General features: G+C 36.0%; 3 protein-coding genes across 5 annotated transcripts; 1 reads left to right on the forward strand and 2 right to left on the reverse strand.

Annotated features, from left to right (window-relative positions):
* Positions 1-293: 293 nt before the first annotated feature.
* On the reverse strand, positions 294-16,093 carry vap (RAS p21 protein activator vap). Of its 2 annotated transcripts, none has more exons than XM_089848644.1 (17): positions 15,915-16,093; positions 15,469-15,770; positions 8,673-8,958; positions 8,401-8,589; positions 8,244-8,328; positions 7,528-7,672; positions 7,240-7,460; positions 6,860-6,942; positions 5,636-6,036; positions 5,284-5,533; positions 4,086-4,245; positions 3,872-4,014; positions 3,685-3,800; positions 3,470-3,624; positions 3,235-3,401; positions 3,021-3,143; positions 294-2,101 (listed from the first exon to the last, which is right to left on the reverse strand). In XM_089848644.1, exons 2-17 carry the CDS (start codon positions 15,747-15,749, stop codon positions 2,024-2,026), a joined length of 2,883 nt encoding a protein of 960 aa, XP_089704770.1. In that variant the 5' UTR covers positions 15,750-15,770; positions 15,915-16,093; the 3' UTR covers positions 294-2,023. The 2 variants fall into 2 exon arrangements, with proteins under 2 accessions (XP_089704770.1, XP_089704769.1); XM_089848643.1 differs by having other exon boundaries at positions 15,864-16,093.
* A 22-nt stretch (positions 16,094-16,115) lies between these two features.
* LOC149651649 (protein phosphatase PTC7 homolog) lies at positions 16,116-18,104 on the forward strand. Its single transcript, XM_089848650.1, has 5 exons — positions 16,116-16,584; positions 16,652-16,831; positions 17,086-17,284; positions 17,362-17,615; positions 17,688-18,104. Exons 1-5 carry the CDS (start codon positions 16,281-16,283, stop codon positions 17,780-17,782), a joined length of 1,032 nt encoding a protein of 343 aa, XP_089704776.1. The 5' UTR covers positions 16,116-16,280; the 3' UTR covers positions 17,783-18,104.
* Positions 17,859-21,076, reverse strand: LOC149651650 (uncharacterized). 2 transcript variants are annotated; one of them, XM_089848647.1, is made up of 4 exons: positions 20,919-21,076; positions 19,302-19,899; positions 18,570-18,802; positions 17,859-18,507 (listed from the first exon to the last, which is right to left on the reverse strand). In XM_089848647.1, the coding sequence occupies exons 1-4, from the start codon at positions 20,955-20,957 to the stop codon at positions 18,199-18,201; spliced, it is 1,179 nt and encodes a 392-aa protein (XP_089704773.1). In that variant the 5' UTR covers positions 20,958-21,076; the 3' UTR covers positions 17,859-18,198. The 2 variants fall into 2 exon arrangements, with proteins under 2 accessions (XP_089704773.1, XP_089704774.1); XM_089848648.1 differs by having other exon boundaries at positions 19,302-19,896; positions 20,919-21,070.
* Between the last annotated feature and the right edge of the window lie 1,989 nt (positions 21,077-23,065).

The following is a 23,065-nucleotide window of genomic DNA, read 5'->3' on the forward strand; positions in this document are numbered from 1 at the left end:
GAGCGGGAAATTCAAATCAAAGAATACATAAGGACCGGAAATAAGTAAAAATAAATAAGATTGTTGAAAAGTTAAATAAATTATATTTATTGTAGAAATCTAAACTAATACTACAATTGCTTTTTTTTTTGGTAATTTAAATTTGTCTTTACATAAGAAGAGCAAAACTTTAAATTATACAAAATAAATTGGAATATCCAACTGTCAAATTTCAACTGACCAATGAGAGTAAAGAGCGGGAAATTTAAATCTAAGAATACCTAAGGAACGGAAATAAGTAAAAATAAATAAGATTGTTGAAAAGTTAAATAAATTATATTTATTGTAGAAATCTAAACTAATACTACAATCGCTTTTTTTTTGGTAATTTAAATTTGACTTTACATAAGAAGAGCAAAATTTTAAATTATACAAAATAAATTGGAATAAATGTAGTGTTATGGAAATGTATAAGAGAAAAAAAGAAGACTTTGAGTTTGAAGACTGAGATTCGCTTTAAAATTAAAATTAATTTCAATAGATTTGAATTTAGCTTTTTCTATAACGATTCCTCTCAACAAATATATACAAATTATGACTTTTATATACAGTTATAAACTAAATAATAACCGATTAAAGCCTGACAAAGGGTCTGAGCAGCACCGTATTATTTTATCTTTGATTCCCAAAAACTTTAATTAAACTTAGCTAAACTGACTACTTTCACATCGTTTTGAAGCAAAATTTATCTATTAATTAGTTATATAATTAACTAATTACTAAATAGTTTACACATTTGGGTTAATTGGGATCAGTTTGGGCCTTTGTTTGAGGAATGAATTAATTTCTAACAATCAAAAATTAAAACTGGCGGAAACCAATCCACCTTATTCCCTTTCGCCAGAAGTTAGGCTTAGCTCGGGATTCATGGGGGTGAATAACGGGAAGAAATTCGTCTGTCGTCTGCTAAATAAGCCAGAAATATGTACTGTAGCGGACGACAGACCAATTTATTCCCGTTACTCGCCCCCATGAGAATCCCGAGCTAAGCCTAGAATCCTGAGCTAAGCCTAGAATCCTGAGCTAAGCCTAGAATCCCGAGCTAAGCCTAGAATCCCGAGCTAAGCCTAGAATCCCGAGCTAAGCCTAGAATCCCGAGCTAAGCCTAGAATCCCGAGCTAAGCCTAGAATCCCGAGCTAAGCCTAGAATCCCGAGCTAAGCCTAGAATCCCGAGCTAAGCCTAAAATCCCGAGCTAAGCCTAAAATCCCGAGCTAAGCCTAAAATCCCGAGCTAAGCCTAAAATCTGGCGAAAGGGATTAAGGTGGATTTAATTAAGGCCTAAATAATACTGAATTTAATGATAAAAAAACCTGTAATTATCAAAAATTTTGCGTCAATTTAATTAAATAGTAAAACAAAATTAAATTAAATCTTTTATAATAAAATAAAAGTATAAAACCCTTGAGTCAATTAAAATTTTTTTAACTATGAAATAAAAAATTCATATTTTCTAGTTCGGAACATCTTAAATTTTAAAATAAAAAATAATAGCTTGGAATGTATTTAATTATAATTAATAATTAATAATTATTAATTATAGTAAAAAAAAATTGGGGATGAAAGAAAAAAATAAAAAATTAATTATTTACTATCAAATATTAATTAATAGGAATTCGATAATTAGTTATAAAGTATTTTAAACTAATTCTCAGCACCTGGAACTAAGCCTTTGCCTTTCATACTTTTGGTATTTTTTTATTAAGAAGAGACCCAAAAATACTTACTCAGAAAATACTTTTAGGTAAAAATCGCGTCATCCCAAGAAAATAATTAAAATAAATGAGATTCAATCATCGCAGTTTTGTTTTGTTGTTCTTAAAATTGCTTTAGGACTTGGTTTCTTTAGTTTTTTTTTTGTTTTTTTTAAAGAATGATTTGTTTTGTTTTGTTACTTAAGAGTTTCTCATTTGAATCATATTTCACTTTCGAAATATAAACCAAAAAGAAAAACGCTCAAGTTTTAATTGAAAACCAATTAAGCACTATCTAAGAAGCTCGACATAATGAAGTTTATGTTTAGTGAGCATTTCAGTGACAGTCAATAGTCTTTTAAGTATTGGCTGAAAGAAAATTGATAAAAATAATTAATGGAAAAGTTGAGGTAACATAACATTATCAGGGGTGTGCGAGTACTCGTTAAGTTGGAGTACTCGGTTCAATACTCGATAACAACACATTGAGATACTCGAGACAGATTCGAGTAGCTTTTTAACATCTTAAATACTCGACAAATACTCGAATCCGAGGCTTATAACTATAGCAGACAATGAGTTCATGATCATTTATTTTAAAAATCACCTGTTCAATGTTTAATTGATCACTAACAATCTTTTTGAACTAGTTAGATATTAGATAATTGAAAATCTTCTTCGTTATTTTCAAGAAATTTACAAAATTGCTACTCGACAAGTCAATATTTGAGACTCGATAATTACTCGAAAGAACCAAAATTTGACCTATCTAAATACTCGATACTCGAAAGTATTTTTGAGACTCGGCTCGATACTCGATAAGAAATTAGTTTCGATACTCGGACTCGGCTCGAAACCGAAAAAACGGGACTCGCACACCACTGAACATTATAGCTTAATTAAAAGAAGGGTCTTTTTTTAAAAAATAAATAAATGATCTCTTATTACAATATGATAATTAGCATTTAATTAGTCTTAAAAACGAGAGCTACTACGCCATCCGCCATTGATTTAGTGGCGTCTGCTAACTAGTGCCCCTTACTCTTATGGGATTGGTTGCACCAATCAATTGCGGGTTCTGGCTAGCAGACGCCTCTAAAACAATGGCGGATGGCGCGGTGGTCCACGTTTTTAAGCCTAATTAAATGCTAATTATCATATTGTAATAAGAGATCATTTATTTGTTTTTAATATTTTTCCTTTTATAGTTTAGAAAAAGGCCGTTCTTTTAAGGTATAATGTTTTGTTATCTGAAATTCAAATTTTCCTTTAAATTGATTTTATTTACCCTATTTGCGCTTAAACTTTGAATTTCTTCTTTATGAGTGGCACAAATGGCGTGTAAAGTTGCCAAATCTCGAGCTGGATCAATACTTACTGTGTCTTCCGGCTCGGGACGTTCAGGAACATTCTGGGTGTCATAGTTTAAGCGTATTAATTACTCGAAGTAAAACATTTTTAGATGTCAATTAAACCTAATAGAAATTGCAGTAATTATTTACCGAAATATCATCTAAAAATTTAATCATTCGATTCTTGTTTTTTAAGATGAATGGATTAACAACTTCCATCCACTGTTCTTTGGCTCCAAATTCAATCAAATTCGCCAGACTTTGAAGACACTTTGCTACTAATATCAAACTTCGAGAAGCTACTTCTGAGGGTGTGTCTAAAATAAATCCCATTTAGAGATAAATACGTTTCCTTATAAATTAAATACGAATAGACTTAACGAACCATTGATTAGATTGAACTGCCTCGGATTTAATATAGCCGGACATAACAATCTAAGGAATATAAACCCACTAACGACTCGCGTCCTAACAAGAGGGTCATTTGGCCATTTTTGAATAACCTTCCTTTGTAAACAGTTACAAATGTATCTCAAAGTCCTTAAAAATGACAAAAAATCATTACCCAACTTAACGTATACTTCTAAATAAAAGTTATACTTTGGGCAGTATTCAACAGAGGCAAACATTGATTCCATTACTTCGTCAAGTAAGGATAGCAAATGTTCAGCGTTTGCGCAAGCCTCTGAAGGGCTATCTAATTTATTCGGATTTAACTAAAGGAAAACATTGTTTTTTTAAACCCCAATTAACACTTAAGATTAAATTTTAATAAGGTATGACGAACTTCGCAGGATTGCCTTCCTTCCATAACTCGCTGTATACAATCCTGAACCGCGTGGTGAAGAAAATTATGAGCCGTATTTCTCATATATTGGTCCATTAAAGTCGTTGTTAAAGTTGCAGCCCTAAATAACGTCGATGTCTCCTCTAAAGAGGTTAAAAATATGAATATATCGCGTTCAGCGCCGCGATAAGATTAAGGAAATAGTCTAACTAACCTTCCCTGTCAATTTCTCTATCGTTCATAGTTTTGAGCAATGTAGCTTCTTTTTTCTCTGATCTAAACACCCTTAATATTGCGTGAGCCAAAGGGGTTCGATCGCGATGACAAATATCAGCTAAAACTCTAACAACTTCAAGCTCATCCTCCAACAGAAGCTTGAAAAGTTAAATTTTGTAAAGGTTACAAAAACTAATGATTAAGAGGCTTTGCTAGCAGTGGTGTGCGAGTCCCGTTTTTTTCAGTTTCGATCAGATTTCGAGTCCCATTTTTCGATTTCTAGCAAAGTCAGAGTTACATTTTTCAATTTCTAGCCGAGCCCGAGTCCCGTTTTTCGATTTCTAACCGAGTCAGAGTCCCGTTTTTCGGTTTCGAGCCGTGCCCGAGTCCCGTTTTTAGATTTCTAACCGAGCCCGAGTACCGTTTTTCTATTTCCAACCGAGCCCGTGTCCCGTTTTTCTATTTCCAGCCGAGCCCGTGTCCCGTTTTTCTATTTCCAGCCGAGCCCGTGTCCCGTTTTTCTATTTCCAGCCGAGCCCGTGTCCCGTTTTTCTATTTCCAGCCGAGCCCGTGTCCCGTTTTTATATTTCCAGCCGAGCCCGAGTTCCGTTTTTCAATTTCGAGCCAGCCCGAATTCCGTTTTTCAATTTCGAGCCGAGCCCGAGTTCAGTTTTTCAATTTCGAGCCGAGCCCGAGTTCAGTTTTTCAATTTCGAGCCGAGCCCGAGTTCAGTTTTTCAATTTCGAGCCGAGCCCGAGTTCAGTTTTTCAATTTCGAGCCGAGCCCGAGTTCCGTTTTTCAATTTCGAGCCGAGCCCGAGTTTCGTTTTTCAATTTCGAGCCGAGCCCGAGTTCCGTTTTTCAATTTCCAGCCGAGCCCGAGTTCCGTTTTTCAATTTCCAGCCGAGCCCGAGTCCCGTTTTTCGATTTCTAACAGAGTTCGAGCCCCGTTTTTTCGATTTCTAACCGAGTCTCAGTCCCGTTTTTTCGATTTCTAACCGAGTCTCAGTCCCGTTTTTTCGATTTCTAACCGAGTCTCAGTCCCGTTTTTCGGGTTCGAGCCGAGTCCAAGTCCCGTTTTTTGGTTTCGAGCCGAGTCCGAGTATCAAAAAAATTTTGTACAGAGTATCGAGTTGAGTACTCGGCTTCATAGTCGAACCGAGTACTCGCACACCACTGTTTGTAAGTCTTTTTTACCTCTTTAAGGGCATTATATTCAGCTAATGGCATAATTATTTCGTGTACGTAACGAATTCGAACCCTTAAAGAGCCCCAGTCTTCCCTAACGGGTGGAGTTAAGCCACTAAGAGCGAACCAATCTTCTTCTTCTTCCCCACTAACTAGATTATCCAAATCTACCGTCATTTCTGCAATTTCTAAATCTTTGGAACGTTTTCCCTTATTATAAAGTGTTATGGAAAAAGAACTGATATCAGTTGGCACATCCCTGTCAAGAAAAATTAAAGAATTTGTTCTTTTTTTGGGGTCTAAAGTCGTTTGTTTGGTCAGTTAGACAACTGAACTGGAATGATTTATAAATGAAACTGACTCTAATAAAAATTCTTCTTCCCATATGGGATCAGGCGGACATTTGACTTGGGTTCGGCACACTTTGACAGAATTGAGCGATATGATGCAAAAAGGATGAGGTACGAGACGAACGGGTAAACGGTGAGCTTCTAAGAGAGTTAAATGGAGGCTTCTAACTTCCGTAATATTGTGATTGGTCACTTTAATAGGCCGACACAATTGTGGAGCGCAAAGCCCTTTCAGAGCCTGAACCCAAGCCTGAGCTAAGTCCACGGAACTGGCGCAAAGATAATAAACAACGCTCATGCAAGGCAAAGCTCTTTCAACTAATTGAAAACAATTTGGTCTTTCAAATAAACTGTCATGAACCATGTACAGAAAAGTGTAGCTTAGTTGAATTAATCCTTTTGGTTTCATTCGCTGTTAATGAGAATAAATATAAAACAAAGAAACTAATTTAAATTATAGTTAAGTCTAAAATTAAAATTAATTTAAACATCGTTTTCAGACTAGGAGGAATGATACCAATTACACCAGGAGGCTGGGCTACTTGGAGGACAAAGTGCAGTACATCCTGTTGTAAATGGTAGGTCTGTGAGAGTACCCGACAATTACCCAGTCGGATACCCGATCCGAAACCTTAATTTCTTAATTCACAAAATTATAAGAATATTTAAATTTTCGCGCTCATTATCGGTGACAAGGCTGACAATGGGGGGTTGGGGGGTGCTATTGGTTTGGCGCGTGGGCCTGGGCCTCCTAAAACTACAGCGCATTGACATATTTCTGGTACTTTTAACCAATTGATATCCTAGTCTTAAATGGCATTTATGTTTTTCTAAATTTTATTTTTACAAAAAAAAATATTTTGACTCAACAAGTACCCAATATATTATATTTGCTACCCAAAAAGTACCCGACTACTGGTAGTTTTGCTAGGGCTAATTATTATCTTCATAGACAAATTGAATTATCAAAACTTTGGAAAAATTTATTGGTCAAAATATCCAGTGACCCCCTTAGTTTTAAAAAAAATTCATACAAAATTTTTATTGGACAATGTCCATGTCCTGTGCGTATCTCCCGTGCCATATGCTTATTTCCAGCCCTGCCTTTACCCCAAACACAAAAATTACCACCAGCACAGGCCTACCAAATAGCCTGGCCTCCTATTATAAATAGTATTAATCCTCCTAGTCTGAAAACTATGCATAAGAAACAAATTAATTATTCAATCCCTAACCCTCGGATTATCGTAAAACAAAAGCTGCTGTTCAGTTGCATTCAAAACAAAATACAAGTTCTTCCATTTTCTATTAGTTTGGCCTAAAAAAATTAATTGATAAAAATTAACAGCTGAAACTTGGGTTAGGCATGGATTAACTAACCCTAGGGATTGTTCACTAACTGGGTTTCCCATGTAATGCTATCGTGACGTCAACTACATGTTCCGAATTATTCCTTGATTCCCCTCTTCATTCCCCCAATTTATTGGACCAAACCGGATGTAGATATAGCGCCATCTCTCGGCAAAATAAATCGTTTTTGCCCAATTTAGGCAGTACCGTGATATTATCCCTGGCGTTAGTTAATCCATGGGTTAGGCCTATTGTTCAAACTTACTCTTTTTGTTCAAATATCCTTTCATTCTTATACTCTTATTTCGTTTCAGTATCCCAAATTCTCTGCTTTCTCTAAGAGTAGCGTAGACATCACTAGATTTCTGTATATTTTCGTTGCGTGTAGGTCGTTGACATTCGTAAGGTATTTTCAATACAGGATCACCCAATGTGTGACCTTCTACTATTTGTTCTATTTTATATCGATTTATTACAGCTTCCAGACTATAATAAAAACACCTTTGACCCTTAAAAATCCATCTCTAATGAGATACCTTAAGAGATTTCATACCAATCAAAGCTTCTACCACCCATTACGTATCTATTCCCCCGTCTTTCAATTCTAAACCTTTGAATCGCGTTATTTATGTGAAAAAACAGAGAATAATTTCCAGGAGAGTTATCACTAGGTCGAACCAAGAAACTTCCAGGTCCCACTAATTAAAAATTACAATTATAAACCATTTCCTTTGTTACAATGTTAAAGGGAGGGTGAAGTAGAAAATCAAGTGATTTTTTATCGATTCTTCTACTAATTATATGACCAGTCTGCATAGTGAAACATTCAGGAAATACAGTTTCCGAATGATTTTAAAATTCAAATTAGGTTCAGATTTTAAGGATAATTTTAAAGAAGGACCTCCGACCAATCGCGTAACACCCTGCCTTTTTGTTAACAAAATTCTCTTGGCACGTTCCTTGTTGAATGAAATTTATCACGAGATTTGATAAAATTAGGCGCGCGACGTGACAATCGTGGCGCGAGACACAGAGCGTGCCACGAGAATTTTGTTAATAAAAAGGCAGGGCGTTACGCGATTGGTCGGAGGGGCTTATTTAAAATTATCCTTAAAATCTGAACCTAATTTGAATTTTAAAATCATTCGGAGCTGGTATTTCCTGAATGTTTCACTATGCAGACTGGTCTTGTAATTAGTAGAAGAATCGATAAAAAATCACTTGATTTTCTACTTCACCCTCCCTTTAATGTAACGGAAACTAACTAACTTTTAGCTAGTTTTTCAACGGCAGCTTCTTTGGTAAGAGTTCCATGAAACCATGGATAAATTTCATTAGGGTCTACACTGGCATCCTAATTAAATTAATAACAAGATTAATTAACTATAACTTTTAATGCCTCTAAACTTTAAATTCAACGCCTTACAAGTTCTTCAACTAATTCTTTGAAGATGAGACCACTCTCTTGAGTTCTATGAAGGGTGACCCATAACCAACCATCCCCAATATCATTGTGTACCACAAAAATGTCTCCTTTTTGAAAGCTAAGCTCGTCAGAATCGGGAATTTTGGTATAAGGCAAAACAGCTACGACTCTCTTTTTGTCATCAACAGGCTTAATTTACAAAAAAAAAAACAGCGATGTAATTAACGTTGCAATCAATGACTTCTAAAGGGGTCAGAAATGAATATATATACTTCAGGGGGAGATACAGGGTGGGTAAGTCTTTCTTTCTTCAAGAGATCAGAACAGCTAGTGTAATAGCCAATTAAGTCAGAGAGTGAATCAAACTGGCGGCCACCAATGTAGAAGTCACCACAAACAGCCGTGATTCTAAAATGGTTGATTCCCGTATGACCCAAATAAGACAAAACGTAGGATCCTTGTTTTCTGTCACTTTCTCTGACCAAATAGCTACCCAGCTTGCTTGCTGATTGAAGACGTTGTTCGGCTGTAAAACGATCAAGCCTACCATGGTACCACCTAAAAGAAAAATACAAATTTATGTGCCTGCCCTTGCTGGAACCTACACCAAGAATATGTTGACAGACAGACATAAGGCTCTATAGGGAGCTAAAAACTGGCTAGGGGAAGAGATAGTCTGACGTCACGCAGCCCCTCTTTGGTTGGGATTTTTGCGCGTAGAATACTGCTTCCAACCGTTAGGGGGGATGAAACTCCAGCATAAGTTTATCATGCCTCTAAGTACACAAATACGGGTTACAACTGGGCATCTTCTGCAGGCTACTGTGACGTCAGAACTCGTATAGCGCTAAGATCCGAAGAGAGAAAATTTTGAAATTTCTGTCGCGGTGCAACCACCAAGCGGTCGAGACGATTACTAAATGGGTCACGTGATAAAAAAAATCATCCAATGGAATAAAGGAGATTTTTACGTTTCGTATAGGCAGGCATTGGGGGGGGGGGGAACGAATTTTACTTAAGGGGCAAGACTAAAGTACAGAAAAAATCGAATGTGCCTAAGGTTGCCTAAGGTCGGAAATCACTAAAATCCCAGTCGGGCGAAACGGCGGTAGAGGAAACTTCATCCTAAACGTTATTTTTCACCAAGGGGACCGATGGGGAGTAAAATACATTTAATTATAATTAAAAATGATTAACATTTTACGAATTTAAGCTTTTCTATCATTCAAAACATCTAATTCTTTAAAAAATAACGATTTACTTTGACGGCGTTAGGACCACTTAACTCCGCCCACAATTCTGTACTTTAGTCAGCTTAGGCCCCTTTATGTTTCTTAATTATCCCGGCCTAATTCATTTAATTATTTCAATTAAAACCAATGTTATGAATTAAAAAACACCCCCTTTCACCCACTGTAACTTTACACTTTATTTCCTTAAGTAATCCTTATTAAAACCACCCCAAATCACCCTTAGGCACCCGCTGAGTATGATATACTTTGTCAACCAATAATGAAACCGGATATTTCTGGCGGGTGATTCGAAAAATTCTGTACTTTAGTCTGTCGATCAATTTCGAGTTTATTTCCGAAAGTCGAGCAAATTAAATAAAACAATCGATTTAGAACGACTAATTATCATGGAAAAAGGCTTATTCAACATCTTTTATGATTATTCCATGCTAATTTAAAATTTTCGCCCCCTTAGGCACCCTAAAAAAGGCCATCTTTACACTTTAAACGCTTAAATTTTAATTATCAAGGTCTTCTTACACAATATAGCTTACAAATATAATTATAATTAAACAAATTAATGTGGTAAACCTTCATTTCTACCCTTTGGAAACCTCAAAACAACGAAATCCAAATATTCATCTTTAATTGATACGATAAAGGCTCGAAAGATGCCGGTAGTGCATGCGAGAAAGATATCTTCAACTTAACTCCTCCCACAATTCTGTACTTTAGTCAGCTTAGGCCCCTTTATGTTTCTTAATTAATTCGGGCTAATTCATTTAATTACTTCAATATAAACGAGTGGTATAAATTAAAAAACACCCCTTTTCATCCCCTTCAAATTTCCACTTAATTTTCTCAACTAATTCTTATTAATACGACCCCAAACTACTCTTAGGCACCCGCTGAGTATGATATATTTTGTCAACCAATAATCAAACCGGATATATCTGGCGGGTGATTCGAAAAATTCTGTACTTTAGTCAGTCGATCAATTTCGAGTTTTTTCGCGGAAATCGAGCAAATTAATCAAAACAATCGATTTAGAACGACTAATTATCATGGAAAAAGGCTTATTCAACATCTTTTATAATTATTCCATCCAAATTTAAAATTTTCGCCCCCTTAGGCACCCTAAAAAAGACCATTTTTACAATTTAAACGCTTAAATTTTAATTATGAAAGTCTTCTAACACAATAATAATTACAAATATAATTGTAATTAAACTAATTAATGTGGTAAACCTTCATTTGAACCCTTTGGAAACCTCAAAACAACGAAATCCAAATATGATATATATTCATCTTTAATTGATACCATAAAGGCTCGAAAGATGCCGGTAGTGCATGCGAGAAATATATCTTCAACTTAACTCCGCCCACAATTCTGTACTTTAGTCAGCTTAGGCCACTTTACGTTTCTTAATTATCCCGGCCTAATTCGTTTCATTATTTGAATATAAAGAAGTAGTAATAATTAAACAAAACACCTTCTTTCACCCCCTGTAATTTACCACTTTATTCTCTCAAGTAATCCTGATTAAATCTATCCCAAACCACCCTTAGGCACCCGCTGAGTAGGATATATTTTGTCAACCAATAATGAAACCGGATATTTCTGGCGGGTGATTCGAAAAATTCTGTACTTTAGTCTGTCGAGAAAATTCGAGTTTTTTCGCGGAAATCGAGCAAATTAATTAAAACAAACGATTTAGAAAAACTAATTAACATGGAAAAGGCATATTCAACATCTTTTATAAATATTTAACGCCAATTTAAAATTTTCGCCCCCTTAGGCACCCTAAAAAAGGCCATTATTACAATTTAAACGCTTAACTTTTAATTATCAAGGTCTCGATGTGGCTGCTATTACTAGCCCTTGGGTCGTCTTCTTTTATTTAGGTCCGACTCACTGTCACCAACATCGTGCACCTTTCTTCTCATTTCTTCAAGTCCGACTCACCTTCGCCATAGACCAATTATCTTTACCCTTTGTCCCTTTAACTTTTATGTATTACTACTGTATTGGCAACCATGCAAAGGGTTTTAACATAGGAGTGTTATATTTAAAAAAATAGAAATTAAGGTAGGACTAAGATGTGCGTCATGCTATTGTTAGGTTTGGTAAAAGGGTTTATAAATAAGAGGAGGTCCCGTACTGAGAATTCCCTGGCCAAAGAACATCCAGCCGGAGGCCCCAAGAAGTCCGTCGCCGTCTTAAGCCGACGCAGAACCACTCTGATTGTAGAGATTTTATTATTTATTTTACAGATGCAACTATTTGGTTTATATTTTTCTACTTCCAACTAGCTATATAGTTTATTTTTAATTTTGTCGCTACAGTTTTTGTTTTAAATAATTTTGTAGTTCATTCTTTTTCAATTATTTTATGTTCATAGATTGACTAGTTCGCTCTTCGCTATGATAAAGTAAAACCACTGCGTGACACACGCCGATGCCCAAACATATTAACTTGCCATGTCAGTCATTATTGGGAAAGAGATAAGTTCGTGCATTAAAGTCCACTAGAATAGTAAAATCTATAGCTCTTGCACAACCTTATGGATGGTCTTTCTCATATTTTCTCAGAAATTGTATGTTGCTAATTGCTTCCTAAGAGTTTAATTGGGTTTCGGTTTCAAGTATCCATCAAAATAATGCAACTTTTGATATAGATATTAAGCTAAATTATTTATACCTATATATTTTTTATCTTAGTGAAGAGGGATGTAACCGTTATATCGTCTCACAGTCCCTTTTTCGTTTTTGTCAATGCCCCTTTAGTTTTTTTATACCCGTTTGAAAGGTTATTGATTTGCTAAAAGTGACAGTGGATGATTCAGATTTCACCCCAACTCAACTTCTACTTTTGATTTTATAGTTTAAAGCCCTTGTTTTTATATTTTGTTTTCCTGACCTTTACTCATTATATCCCCTGTGCTGCAGTAAGTTGTTACAAGGGGTGAAAGAGGGGTGTTCTTTTAATTTATACCACTTGTTTATATTGGAATAATGAAACAAATTAGGCCGGGATAATTAAGAAACGTAAAGTGGCCTAAGCTGACTAAAGTACAGAATTGTGGGCGGAGTTAAGTTCACTCCCGACACGTGTAGAGCCTTTTTCGTAACGCCATTAATTAAGGGGATGAAAATAATTAACTAGTTTTAATGAAGATTGGTATCGTGATTGATATGATATTTGAAGACTAGCTTATTGTATTTTTTAAAGCGATAAAAAAGTCGAATATTTTTCATATTTGGTTTCGGTTGTTTTGAGGTTACCAAAGGGTAGAAATGAAAGTTTACCTCATTAATTAGTTTAATTACAATTATATTTGTAATCTATATTGTGTTAAATTTAAGCGTTTAAATTGTAATAATGGCCTTTTTTAGGGTGCCTAAGGGGGCGAAAATTTTAAATTGGCGTTAAATATTTATAAAAGATGTTGAATATGCCTTTTCCATGTTAATTAGTTTTTCTAAATCGTTTGTTTTAATTAATTTGCTCGATTTCCGCGAAAAAACTCGAATTTTCTCGACAGACTAAAGTACAGAATTTTTCGAATCACCCGCCAGAAATATCCGGTTTCATTATTGGTTGACAAAATATATCCTACTCAGCGGGTGCCTAAGGGTGGTTTGGGATAGATTTAATCAGGATTACTTGAGAGAATAAAGTGGTAAATTACAGGGGGTGAAAGAAGGTGTTTTGTTTAATTATTACTACTTCTTTATATTCAAATAATGAAACGAATTAGGCCGGGATAATTAAGAAACGTAAAGTGGCCTAAGCTGACTAAAGTACAGAATTGTGGGCGGAGTTAAGTTGAAGATATATTTCTCGCATGCACTACCGGCATCTTTCGAGCCTTTATGGTATCAATTAAAGATGAATATATATCATATTTGGATTTCGTTGTTTTGAGGTTTCCAAAGGGTTCAAATGAAGGTTTACCACATTAATTAGTTTAATTACAATTATATTTGTAATTATTATTGTGTTAGAAGACTTTCATAATTAAAATTTAAGCGTTTAAATTGTAAAAATGGTCTTTTTTAGGGTGCCTAAGGGGGCGAAAATTTTAAATTTGGATGGAATAATTATAAAAGATGTTGAATAAGCCTTTTTCCATGATAATTAGTCGTTCTAAATCGATTGTTTTGATTAATTTGCTCGATTTCCGCGAAAAAACTCGAAATTGATCGACTGACTAAAGTACAGAATTTTTCGAATCACCCGCCAGATATATCCGGTTTGATTATTGGTTGACAAAATATATCATACTCAGCGGGTGCCTAAGAGTAGTTTGGGGTCGTATTAATAAGAATTAGTTGAGAAAATTAAGTGGAAATTTGAAGGGGATGAAAAGGGGTGTTTTTTAATTTATACCACTCGTTTATATTGAAGTAATTAAATGAATTAGCCCGAATTAATTAAGAAACATAAAGGGGCCTAAGCTGACTAAAGTACAGAATTGTGGGAGGAGTTAAGTTGAAGATATCTTTCTCGCATGCACTACCGGCATCTTTCGAGCCTTTATCGTATCAATTAAAGATGAATATTTGGATTTCGTTGTTTTGAGGTTTCCAAAGGGTAGAAATGAAGGTTTACCACATTAATTTGTTTAATTATAATTATATTTGTAAGCTATATTGTGTAAGAAGACCTTGATAATTAAAATTTAAGCGTTTAAAGTGTAAAGATGGCCTTTTTTAGGGTGCCTAAGGGGGCGAAAATTTTAAATTAGCATGGAATAATCATAAAAGATGTTGAATAAGCCTTTTTCCATGATAATTAGTCGTTCTAAATCGATTGTTTTATTTAATTTGCTCGACTTTCGGAAATAAACTCGAAATTGATCGACAGACTAAAGTACAGAATTTTTCGAATCACCCGCCAGAAATATCCGGTTTCATTATTGGTTGACAAAGTATATCATACTCAGCGGGTGCCTAAGGGTGATTTGGGGTGGTTTTAATAAGGATTACTTAAGGAAATAAAGTGTAAAGTTACAGTGGGTGAAAGGGGGTGTTTTTTAATTCATAACATTGGTTTTAATTGAAATAATTAAATGAATTAGGCCGGGATAATTAAGAAACATAAAGGGGCCTAAGCTGACTAAAGTACAGAATTGTGGGCGGAGTTAAGTGGTCCTAACGCCGTCAAAGTAAATCGTTATTTTTTAAAGAATTAGATGTTTTGAATGATAGAAAAGCTTAAATTCGTAAAATGTTAATCATTTTTAATTATAATTAAATGTATTTTACTCCCCATCGGTCCCCTTGGTGAAAAATAACGTTTAGGATGAAGTTTCCTCTACCGCCGTTTCGCCCGACTGGGATTTTAGTGATTTCCGACCTTAGGCAACCTTAGGCACATTCGATTTTTTCTGTACTTTAGTCTTGCCCTTACTTAAGCAACCCCAAATCCCTCTCTCTCTCGTGAGATAGAGGCGGTTTCAGTCCTAAAACATTCTAAAAGGGATAAAAGAAACGCCAGGCTAGGCGGTACAATTTTGTATTGAAGTTGAGGTGATAAATGATACGGAGAGAGTATAGGGTTTCATTAAAGGGAGCCAGACAAACACTATTGCCATAGGAGTAGCAGCCATTTCTCTACTTAGAGGCATTATAAACTTATGACTCCAGTAAGAGATAGAAGGGTGTGATGTTTCAGGGTCAGAACTGTTAGCTCCCTATTCTATTCTAGAGTAAATCTAATTAGTTCAACTAAAACATGGCAACTTTATAAGACTTTCTGGATAGTTTAGGGTGGAATACAATAAATAGCTTTCTTGCTGTAGAAAAAAAATACATAAGAAACGCAACTTACTGAGTTTGAGGGGGTGCATTAAGGGATATATTAACAGTCTCTTCTACTGTATCTCCATCAATTGCAAATGGATCAAATTCATCCTGTATGCTTCCTTCTTGATTAGGGTCGTCTTGACTAGATTGAGCGTTGTGGCTACTAGCCAGTGCACCCTTTCTGGGTCTTTCTGGTTCATACCGGCTGCAATGGTCAGCCATACTGGACGAACTAGGGAAGACGCAGTGAAAAGCTGAGCTATTCAGTTCTGCCGCGAGTAGTAGGCTTTCTTGAAGAAAATTCATCAACCGTGGTCAAATTTGTGGCTATATATATTTAGGAAAGCAATCGGATTACAGCGAAACAATAAAGACTTTTAAGAACAATAACACTCAAGCTAAATAAAATAAATGAAATACCTAGGCTTAAGATAGTTAGGGTTATTTCAGTAAGAAACGGGTTATCTATACCTAATTAAACATTAAGTATCATCGGTAAACCGTTATTAAGTACTGCCGTACCTTCTTAATATTAAAAATATTTAAATTTATACAATTTAACTTAATTATAAATTAAAAAACACAGCTTGTATATAGAAAACGCAACTGCTCCGCTTTCACTTTCGGTATTTTTCAGAGACGGCTTATGATTGGTCGAGGATTGATTCGGGATCAACAAAGGTAATTTAAAAGGAAACCGCGCCATTTCCGCTTCCAGTTGCGGAAGCCTAGGCTTACGGCTTTGTTTATGTTTTCATTTAATAATGTTTAGATCGGGAATTTTCGTTCAAAAATAGTTTTTAAATGTTTAAATAGTGTACTTTTAATTAACTAACCATGCATTCGGTAGTAATTTATGGTAGAACTATTTCGAGAGCTCTGGTAAGCGGCGTCGTATATAGAACCTCGTGTACTAGTAGTAGTAAACAAAGCCCTGTGGCTGTGGAAGCTGAGTCTGTCGTTTTACCCTTGCCATGGAGCGAACAAAATGAAAAGAACCAAAAAATTAAACTCTTAACCGCGTCATGCGGATTCCCCAAGGATTGGAAAGGATTTACTTCATCCTTAATCAAGCATGGACGATTTGGTGATGATGCTTGCTTCATAGCTCATAATCGGCACAAATTGTCAGATGTTTTAGGTATATTACAATTACAAATAGGTCTCCTGTTTGAGATTTACCCTATAATAGGACCTCAATTTACCAGGAGTCGCGGATGGTGTTGGAGGGTGGAGAACCTATGGCATTGACCCTTCAGAATTTTCCTATTCCTTGATGAAAACTTGCGAAAGAATTGTCCAAATGGGCAGATTCAACCCTACTTGTCCCACTGAAATATTGTCAGCTAGCTATTATGAACTTATAGAGAACAAGGACCATATTATTGGTTTGCTACTTATAATAATTTATAGGGAGCTAACAGTTCTGACCCTGAAACGTCACACCCTTCTATCTCTTACTGGAGTTTCATCCCCCCTAACGGTTGGCAATAGTATTCTACGCGCAAAAATGCCAACTAGAGAGGGGCTGAGTGAGGTCAGACTATTTCTTCCCCCTAGCCAGTTGTTAGCTCCCTATAAGGTTTTAAATGGATTCCATCTAAGGCCTAACCTTAGTAATTTCAATTTGCAAATATCCTAGGAAGCTCAACTGCGTGCATTCTAATCCTAAACCACAGTGATAGAACCGTATATACTGCAAATATTGGTGATAGTGGATTTCTAATTGTCAGACGAGGCCGAATAGTGCATAGATCCCAAGAACAACAACATTATTTCAATACTCCTTTTCAACTTTCATTACCCCCACCTGGTGTTAGTGATATAGTTTTAAATGATAGGTTAGTGTTAAAGAATTGAAATTATAGAGTTTAAAACACTAATTAGTAATTAAATTATTCCAATTAAAAAAATATAGTCCAGAGTCCGCAAACACTTCATCATTCTCTGTAGAAGTGGGTGATCTAATTCTACTCGCTACTGATGGTCTCTTCGACAATCTCCCGGAAAGGCAGATAGTATCGCAATTGGCCAATCTCAAGGACCATACAGTTGAAAATATTCAAAAGGCTGTTAACTCTCTAGCACTGCAAGCTAGACGTCTAGCTTTTGATTCAACATACCTATCTCCCTTTGCAAAACGTGCTAGAGATAATGGAATTGATATCACGGGTAAAAACGGAAGCGTATTTCCAATTTCCATCCCTTCCAAATTAAATTAAATTAACCCTTGGATGTTTTTAGGTGGAAAACCTGATGATATAACTATTCTACTCGCTTCAGTAGGTCAAAGTCAATTAGAGAGGACGGTTATATGTCAAACAACAGAATTTGGGTGAAATTTAAAAGACCCCAAACAAAAATTTAAGCATTTTTCCGATGATTTAATTTAATAGTTAAGAAAAGTACTTCTAGTAAAGATTTTAATAGATTTTAATTTCACATATCAATGAAACACGTATTCTTTTTAGCTATTAATGAAACCTTAAACAAATGTACTCTAGAACTGTATTTTATCCTCTCATTTTAAATTTAAAGACTGTCTGGCTTTAATGATAGCTACACGCAAATATTGTACAAAGCTATTATTGGAACAAAAGCAAGTACCATGTATTTTTAAAACGAATAATTAAAAAATACATGTACTTAAGTGATAAATAATTGCATTCACTTTCAAATGGTTGGGACTTGAACAATGCGCTTAATGAAGTTTTAGGAATTAGGGCTAAGAAGGGATGAAATAGCGAATGTATGTTTATTTGGGATAAATTAGTGTCTGTGGTTGGGCACTATACCCTAAACCCATTCCTCTTTGCGTATGAGTTACCATTCGCGCGGTTTCATATTGATTATCCAAATCTCTAAAGAGGGCTTCTTGTTTTTGAATAACTTCAGTTCCCGTTGTTGATTCTGGTTTGGCACCGCTACTAGAGGGTTTATTATCATCTCCTTCAGCTTCATCCTCTTTTAATCCCATTAGTTTTCGAAATTTAGCCGACATTTTTCCATCCTGATCTTGATTAAAATGAGTTTGGGCCCAAATTGAATTTGATTTTGGTTGAACCTACGGAGAATAATTTGAATTAGGCTTTGAACTAGGCCTAGTTGGTAGTGAATACGTCATACCTCTGGTTTTTCTTTATTTTTCCATAGGAGTTTTCTTTTTTGCATTTGTTCAGCGTATTTAAGTGGATTTACAGCTGCTGGGTTATAGTATTTAGGTAGGGCAACACCAGTTAAAGACTGAGCTTGAGCACTCATGGCAGCCATTGTTTGTTGAAGAACTAATTGAGGGGTCATTGCTGTGGTGCCCAAAAGGTTCAGGGGTAAATTACTCGGTTTTTCTGACTGAATAGCAACTGAAATATATGGAGCATTTTATTAATAAGTTTTTAACTTACATCTTTAAAGAAAAAAAAGTGGCTTTAAGTATAAGGGCCTAAATGATCCCTGCCTATTTAGGTCTAAATACCCGTTCTCTAAACATCTTACTATTTAAAACCAAAATTGCATTTTAGACCAAATTTTAGGCCTATCTCAGGGTGTACTAATTAAGAAAATGGCAGGAGGTCTTCCTGATTCATCTGACATAGCCCACCCGCCATTTTCTCCCCAATTTCTCACTGGACCTGACTCATACCACAGTTGGTGTGCGGATTTCCGCCCCCCCCCCCCTCCTTACCAATAAGGGCTATAGAGCTATCTCAGTTGTGACATCAGTGCCTAGGTAAAACGTCACAGCTTAGCTTTGGCGGCCATGTTTGGTACCGCGTTGGTTCTATGGGCAAATAGCATGGGTGACGTCACATTAAGGCTTCTGAGATAGCTCTATTATCCCAAAAATTCAATGATGTTTACCATTTTGAGTAACTTCTGCCAATTTTGCCGCTATAGATTCCTTTGACTGTTGGGCTATAAACTTAAGAGCAGCTTTTGACGGCATTTTTGGTCTAAAAGGGCTTTTACTTCTGCTTTTCCGTTCTTCAGGAAGTCTATGTCCCTGTCTTTTGGGAGAGCCTGATGGACGACTTTCCTTACGCTCCTTACTCCTCCTCCTTTCCCTGCTTCTTTCACGACTACGTCTTGGTTCTCTACTTCTACTTCTTTCCTTTCTCTTGCTACCTCTGTCCCTGCTATGGCTCCTTCTATCTCTACTCCTACTCCTTTTAGTTCTCCTTTCACGACTGCTGCGTCGTCTCTCCTTGCTCCTGCTTCTTCTTGATCTATCTCGACTCCTACTTCTTCTCCTGGATTTTTGACTGTGATGACTTTTTACCGGAGAGCGACTCCGGCTTCTAGAATCGGACCTCTTCTCTTTCCTTTTGCCCCGATCATGATGTTGTTGGTATTTTTCGTAACTTTCACTGAGTGGCGCTTTTTTTTCATGGGGACTAACACTCTTGCTGCTATCGCTTCCCCCATCTGTTTTATTAGCTATGAAACCCGAGGAACCCTGCTGAAGAAATATGAGACTCAAAACAAAAGACAAAAAAGGTTAAGAGACTATGCCAGACACATTATTTTGACTAAAGTTATAATTTTTAAGTACAATAATTTTAAAAACCTAAATTAATAAATTTACAATAACTACAATTCTTTGTGGCTTCCTTCAACAAACAACACAACTTCCAATGCCTCTTTATCTATTTTACAATATTTTTTAACTTTATCTCTGAGTCTGATCTGATGAAGTAATACCAGGTTTTTTTTTAAATCACGTTTGCATGATGTCCTCCAATCTTCTTGACGGCCTTCCCAAGGAGTGTCGAAGTGCAGGTAGAACTACTTCAGTGGATTTGAGACAAAATAAGTAGAAAAAAATGGATCAAGACAGATTCTTCAAGTTTTATTTTTTTTTTTTTACTCTTAGGCCCCAACCTACTCTTATCTTTCTAGAAGTTCTAAAAACGCGTTAGGAGGCTTGGATTATGTCGAATAAAAATCAAAGACTGGGCTTTGATAACGTACCTTTTAATTTAAGGCAAAGTCTGTGTGTCATTCCCTCCTTTCATCTGGCATTTTATTTGTGATAATTTGTCAGCCAATTTCGTGTTGGTTCTTGGTATATACAGTAATATGTATAAAGACGTGTTAATATTGGAGAAGGATGCCACAATAGTAAATATCATGTGAACCATTTAAGAATGGTACATTACAAATGCCATTATCTCTAAAAGTTTTATAAACCTAACCATATTCAATAAACCCCCTGGGCCAGAGATGGGCAAATGCCCCAGGAATGACGTCCTTCCCCCTCCCGACGCTTGATAATACCATATCCTATGGTAGTACAAAGAGTCATAAAAATTTGCCCACCTCAGCTCAACCTGGGGCCCCAGCCCCGGGTCCAAAAAAATCATCCAGCCTTTCTTACTATAGCCAAGGCTTAATTAAAAAATTTTAACTAAACCGTATACAACTTTTTCGTTTCAACTTTGTTATAAATTTGTTAAAATATTATTTTCCAAGCCATACCCAAGCCAAATCTCCAGGATCTTCGCTCATATGAGCCATTTTTCACAACAAATGGACGAGAAATTTCCAAAAACAATAGAATCACAGACAGGTTTAAGAAATGGCGTCGTGACCGTTCCGGCGTTCCCAGACTGTCCAGACAGTGATGCCAGGTGGGAAAAATGGAATTTCCCTTTCCAACCCTTAAAATTTCCCTTTTTGGTCCAAAATTTCCCTAGTTCAGGGTTGCCAGATTCCGCGCATAGAAAATGATAGAATTATAGCATTTCAACTATTTTTAGCGATGTATTTTCGTAACGGCCACAAAGGGTCAGTTATTTAGCAGACGACTTTCGATAATTCAATGTTTGGAAATACGAAAACTTGTAGCAGGGCTGCCATCTAATGTGAATCCAACGTAATTAATAAGTCAGTTTGATGAAGTTGTTTAATTTTTTATGCTGATATTGTTGACTTTGAATTAAATATTTCTTCCCGTGGAATTTCCCTAGATTTAGCAAATTTTTGGTGGAATTTCCCTTTTCCCTTTTTACCGTTTTTAGGAGTCAAAATTTCCCTAGATATGGGAAATTTCCCTCAATCTGGCATCACTGTGTCCAGAGAGAATTCTCTCTGGAATTCTCTCTGGACTGTCTAACCATAGCCCACTTGATCACGCTGGCTGCACGCGCTATAGAAGCCCGCTCAATCGACCCTAAAAATGAGAATAACATAGGTTCGGTCTAAAATTCAAACCCGTCTGGTTTTAACAGGGCCGTCTATGGGAGAGGACCAGTTTTTTCAACGTTTTTGACAATATTAGTGCATCTACTGGTTCAAATCTCTTGAATTTTTAATGAGACGTGTATTGAAAGGTTTGATATTATCCTGTAAAATTTAAAGTCTTCAGCTATAATAGTTTTTTTTATAAAAAATAAAAATCATCACATAGTAGAGAAATTGAAGGGGCAAAATTCTCTACTATGTGATGATTTTTATTTTTTTATAAAAAAAACTATTATAGCTGAAGACTTGAAATTTTACAGGATAATATCAAACCTTTCAATACACGTCTCATTAAAAATTCAAGAGATTTGAACCAGTAGATGCACTAATATTGTCAAAAACGTTGAAAAAACTGGTCCCCTCCCATAGAGGCCCATGTTAAAACCAGACGGGTTTGAAAGTTTAGACCGAACCTATGTGACGCGCCGTATTCGCGAGTTAACATGTAAAAAATATCGTTTGGACGGGCTTCTAGAGCGCGTGCAGCCAGCGTGCGTGATCAAGTGGGCTATGGTCTAACCGTTCCATTGCCTACGTTAATCTAGGCCTGTGCGCGGTAGTTTCGAAGGGGGCGACTTTTAAGAAACCGGACTTTTTATTTTCTCCCTATTTTACCGCGCGATTTCATTGATAGCTGGACCGAAACGCGCGCGAAAATGAGTATTTTAAATTCTAAGCGCGAGAAAATGAACATTTCAAATTCCAACACAGTGTGAATCTTAGCACTATGAACATTGTCTAATCTGTTTTACACCTCATATTATATCCGATGTTCGTACACCACCATAGATATTCTGAGAGAGCGGTAGCTCTCTTAGATAAGACTTCATACTGCTTTTAATGTATAAGGAGGGTTTTTTGTTTGGATGTAGTTTTTTTGTATTGTATTAATTCATTCGAAAAAATTCCACAGAACTACAATTCGGACCCTTAATATGTGGTTAAAATTTCAAAGAGATCCATAAATTAGTTTATTTTATAAAAAATAAAGTTGCTAAGGGTGGTTTTCATTTCCATAAAATTAATCACACCTTTTGATGCAAAACAGAAATTTTTCCCATAGAAATAACATGGGAAATTTTTCGAAAAAAACAAATCGGTTATTCGTGATTTAGGAAAACTATACGTTGTGTTAACGGCGCCCATATCCATATTTTCCCGCCCATAGCCACCTCCATATTGTCCCCTAGATGGCGCGAGTACCCTAGGTAACAGGAGATCGATATACGATATAGAGGTAGGGCGAGCTTTACCGAACACACTCTTTTTCCCGAGACGTTGGTACGAGAGGTAGGAAACGGCGACGATACAATGTAACGACTATTATTCTATTTTACTTAAACCATTAAACTATTTAATTAACTTCAATGAGCCTCATTATT

This window comes from Phalangium opilio, unplaced genomic scaffold (genome assembly GCF_054372755.1).
Source record: "Phalangium opilio isolate 3A_F unplaced genomic scaffold, DU_Popi_V2 ptg000082l_1, whole genome shotgun sequence".
Classification (NCBI taxonomy): domain Eukaryota; kingdom Metazoa; phylum Arthropoda; class Arachnida; order Opiliones; family Phalangiidae; genus Phalangium; species Phalangium opilio.

Bases quoted from the DNA above. Each gene is read 5' to 3' on its own strand.
- LOC149651650 (XM_089848647.1), bottom strand. From the start codon at position 20,957: ATGGCTCATATGAGCGAAGATCCTGGAGATTTGGCTTGG. The intron at 19,900-20,918 runs GTATGGCTTGGA...ATATTTCTTCAG, and splicing joins ATCCTGGAGATTTGGCTTGG to CAGGGTTCCTCGGGTTTCAT. The intron at 18,803-19,301 runs GTAAACATCATT...CATATATTTCAG, and splicing joins GGCAGAAGTTACTCAAAATG to TTGCTATTCAGTCAGAAAAA.
- LOC149651649 (XM_089848650.1), top strand. From the start codon at position 16,281: ATGCATTCGGTAGTAATTTATGGTAGAACTATTTCGAGAGCTCTGGTA. The intron at 16,585-16,651 runs GTATATTACAAT...TCAATTTACCAG, and splicing joins CAAATTGTCAGATGTTTTAG to GAGTCGCGGATGGTGTTGGA. The intron at 17,616-17,687 runs GTAAAAACGGAA...GGATGTTTTTAG, and splicing joins TAATGGAATTGATATCACGG to GTGGAAAACCTGATGATATA.
- vap (XM_089848644.1), bottom strand. From the start codon at position 15,749: ATGAATTTTCTTCAAGAAAGCCTACTACTCGCGGCAGAACTGAATAGC. The intron at 8,590-8,672 runs GTATATATATTC...TTGTAAATTAAG, and splicing joins ACCCTGTATCTCCCCCTGAA to CCTGTTGATGACAAAAAGAG. The intron at 4,246-5,283 runs GTAAAAAAGACT...TAACTTTTCAAG, and splicing joins AATATAATGCCCTTAAAGAG to CTTCTGTTGGAGGATGAGCT.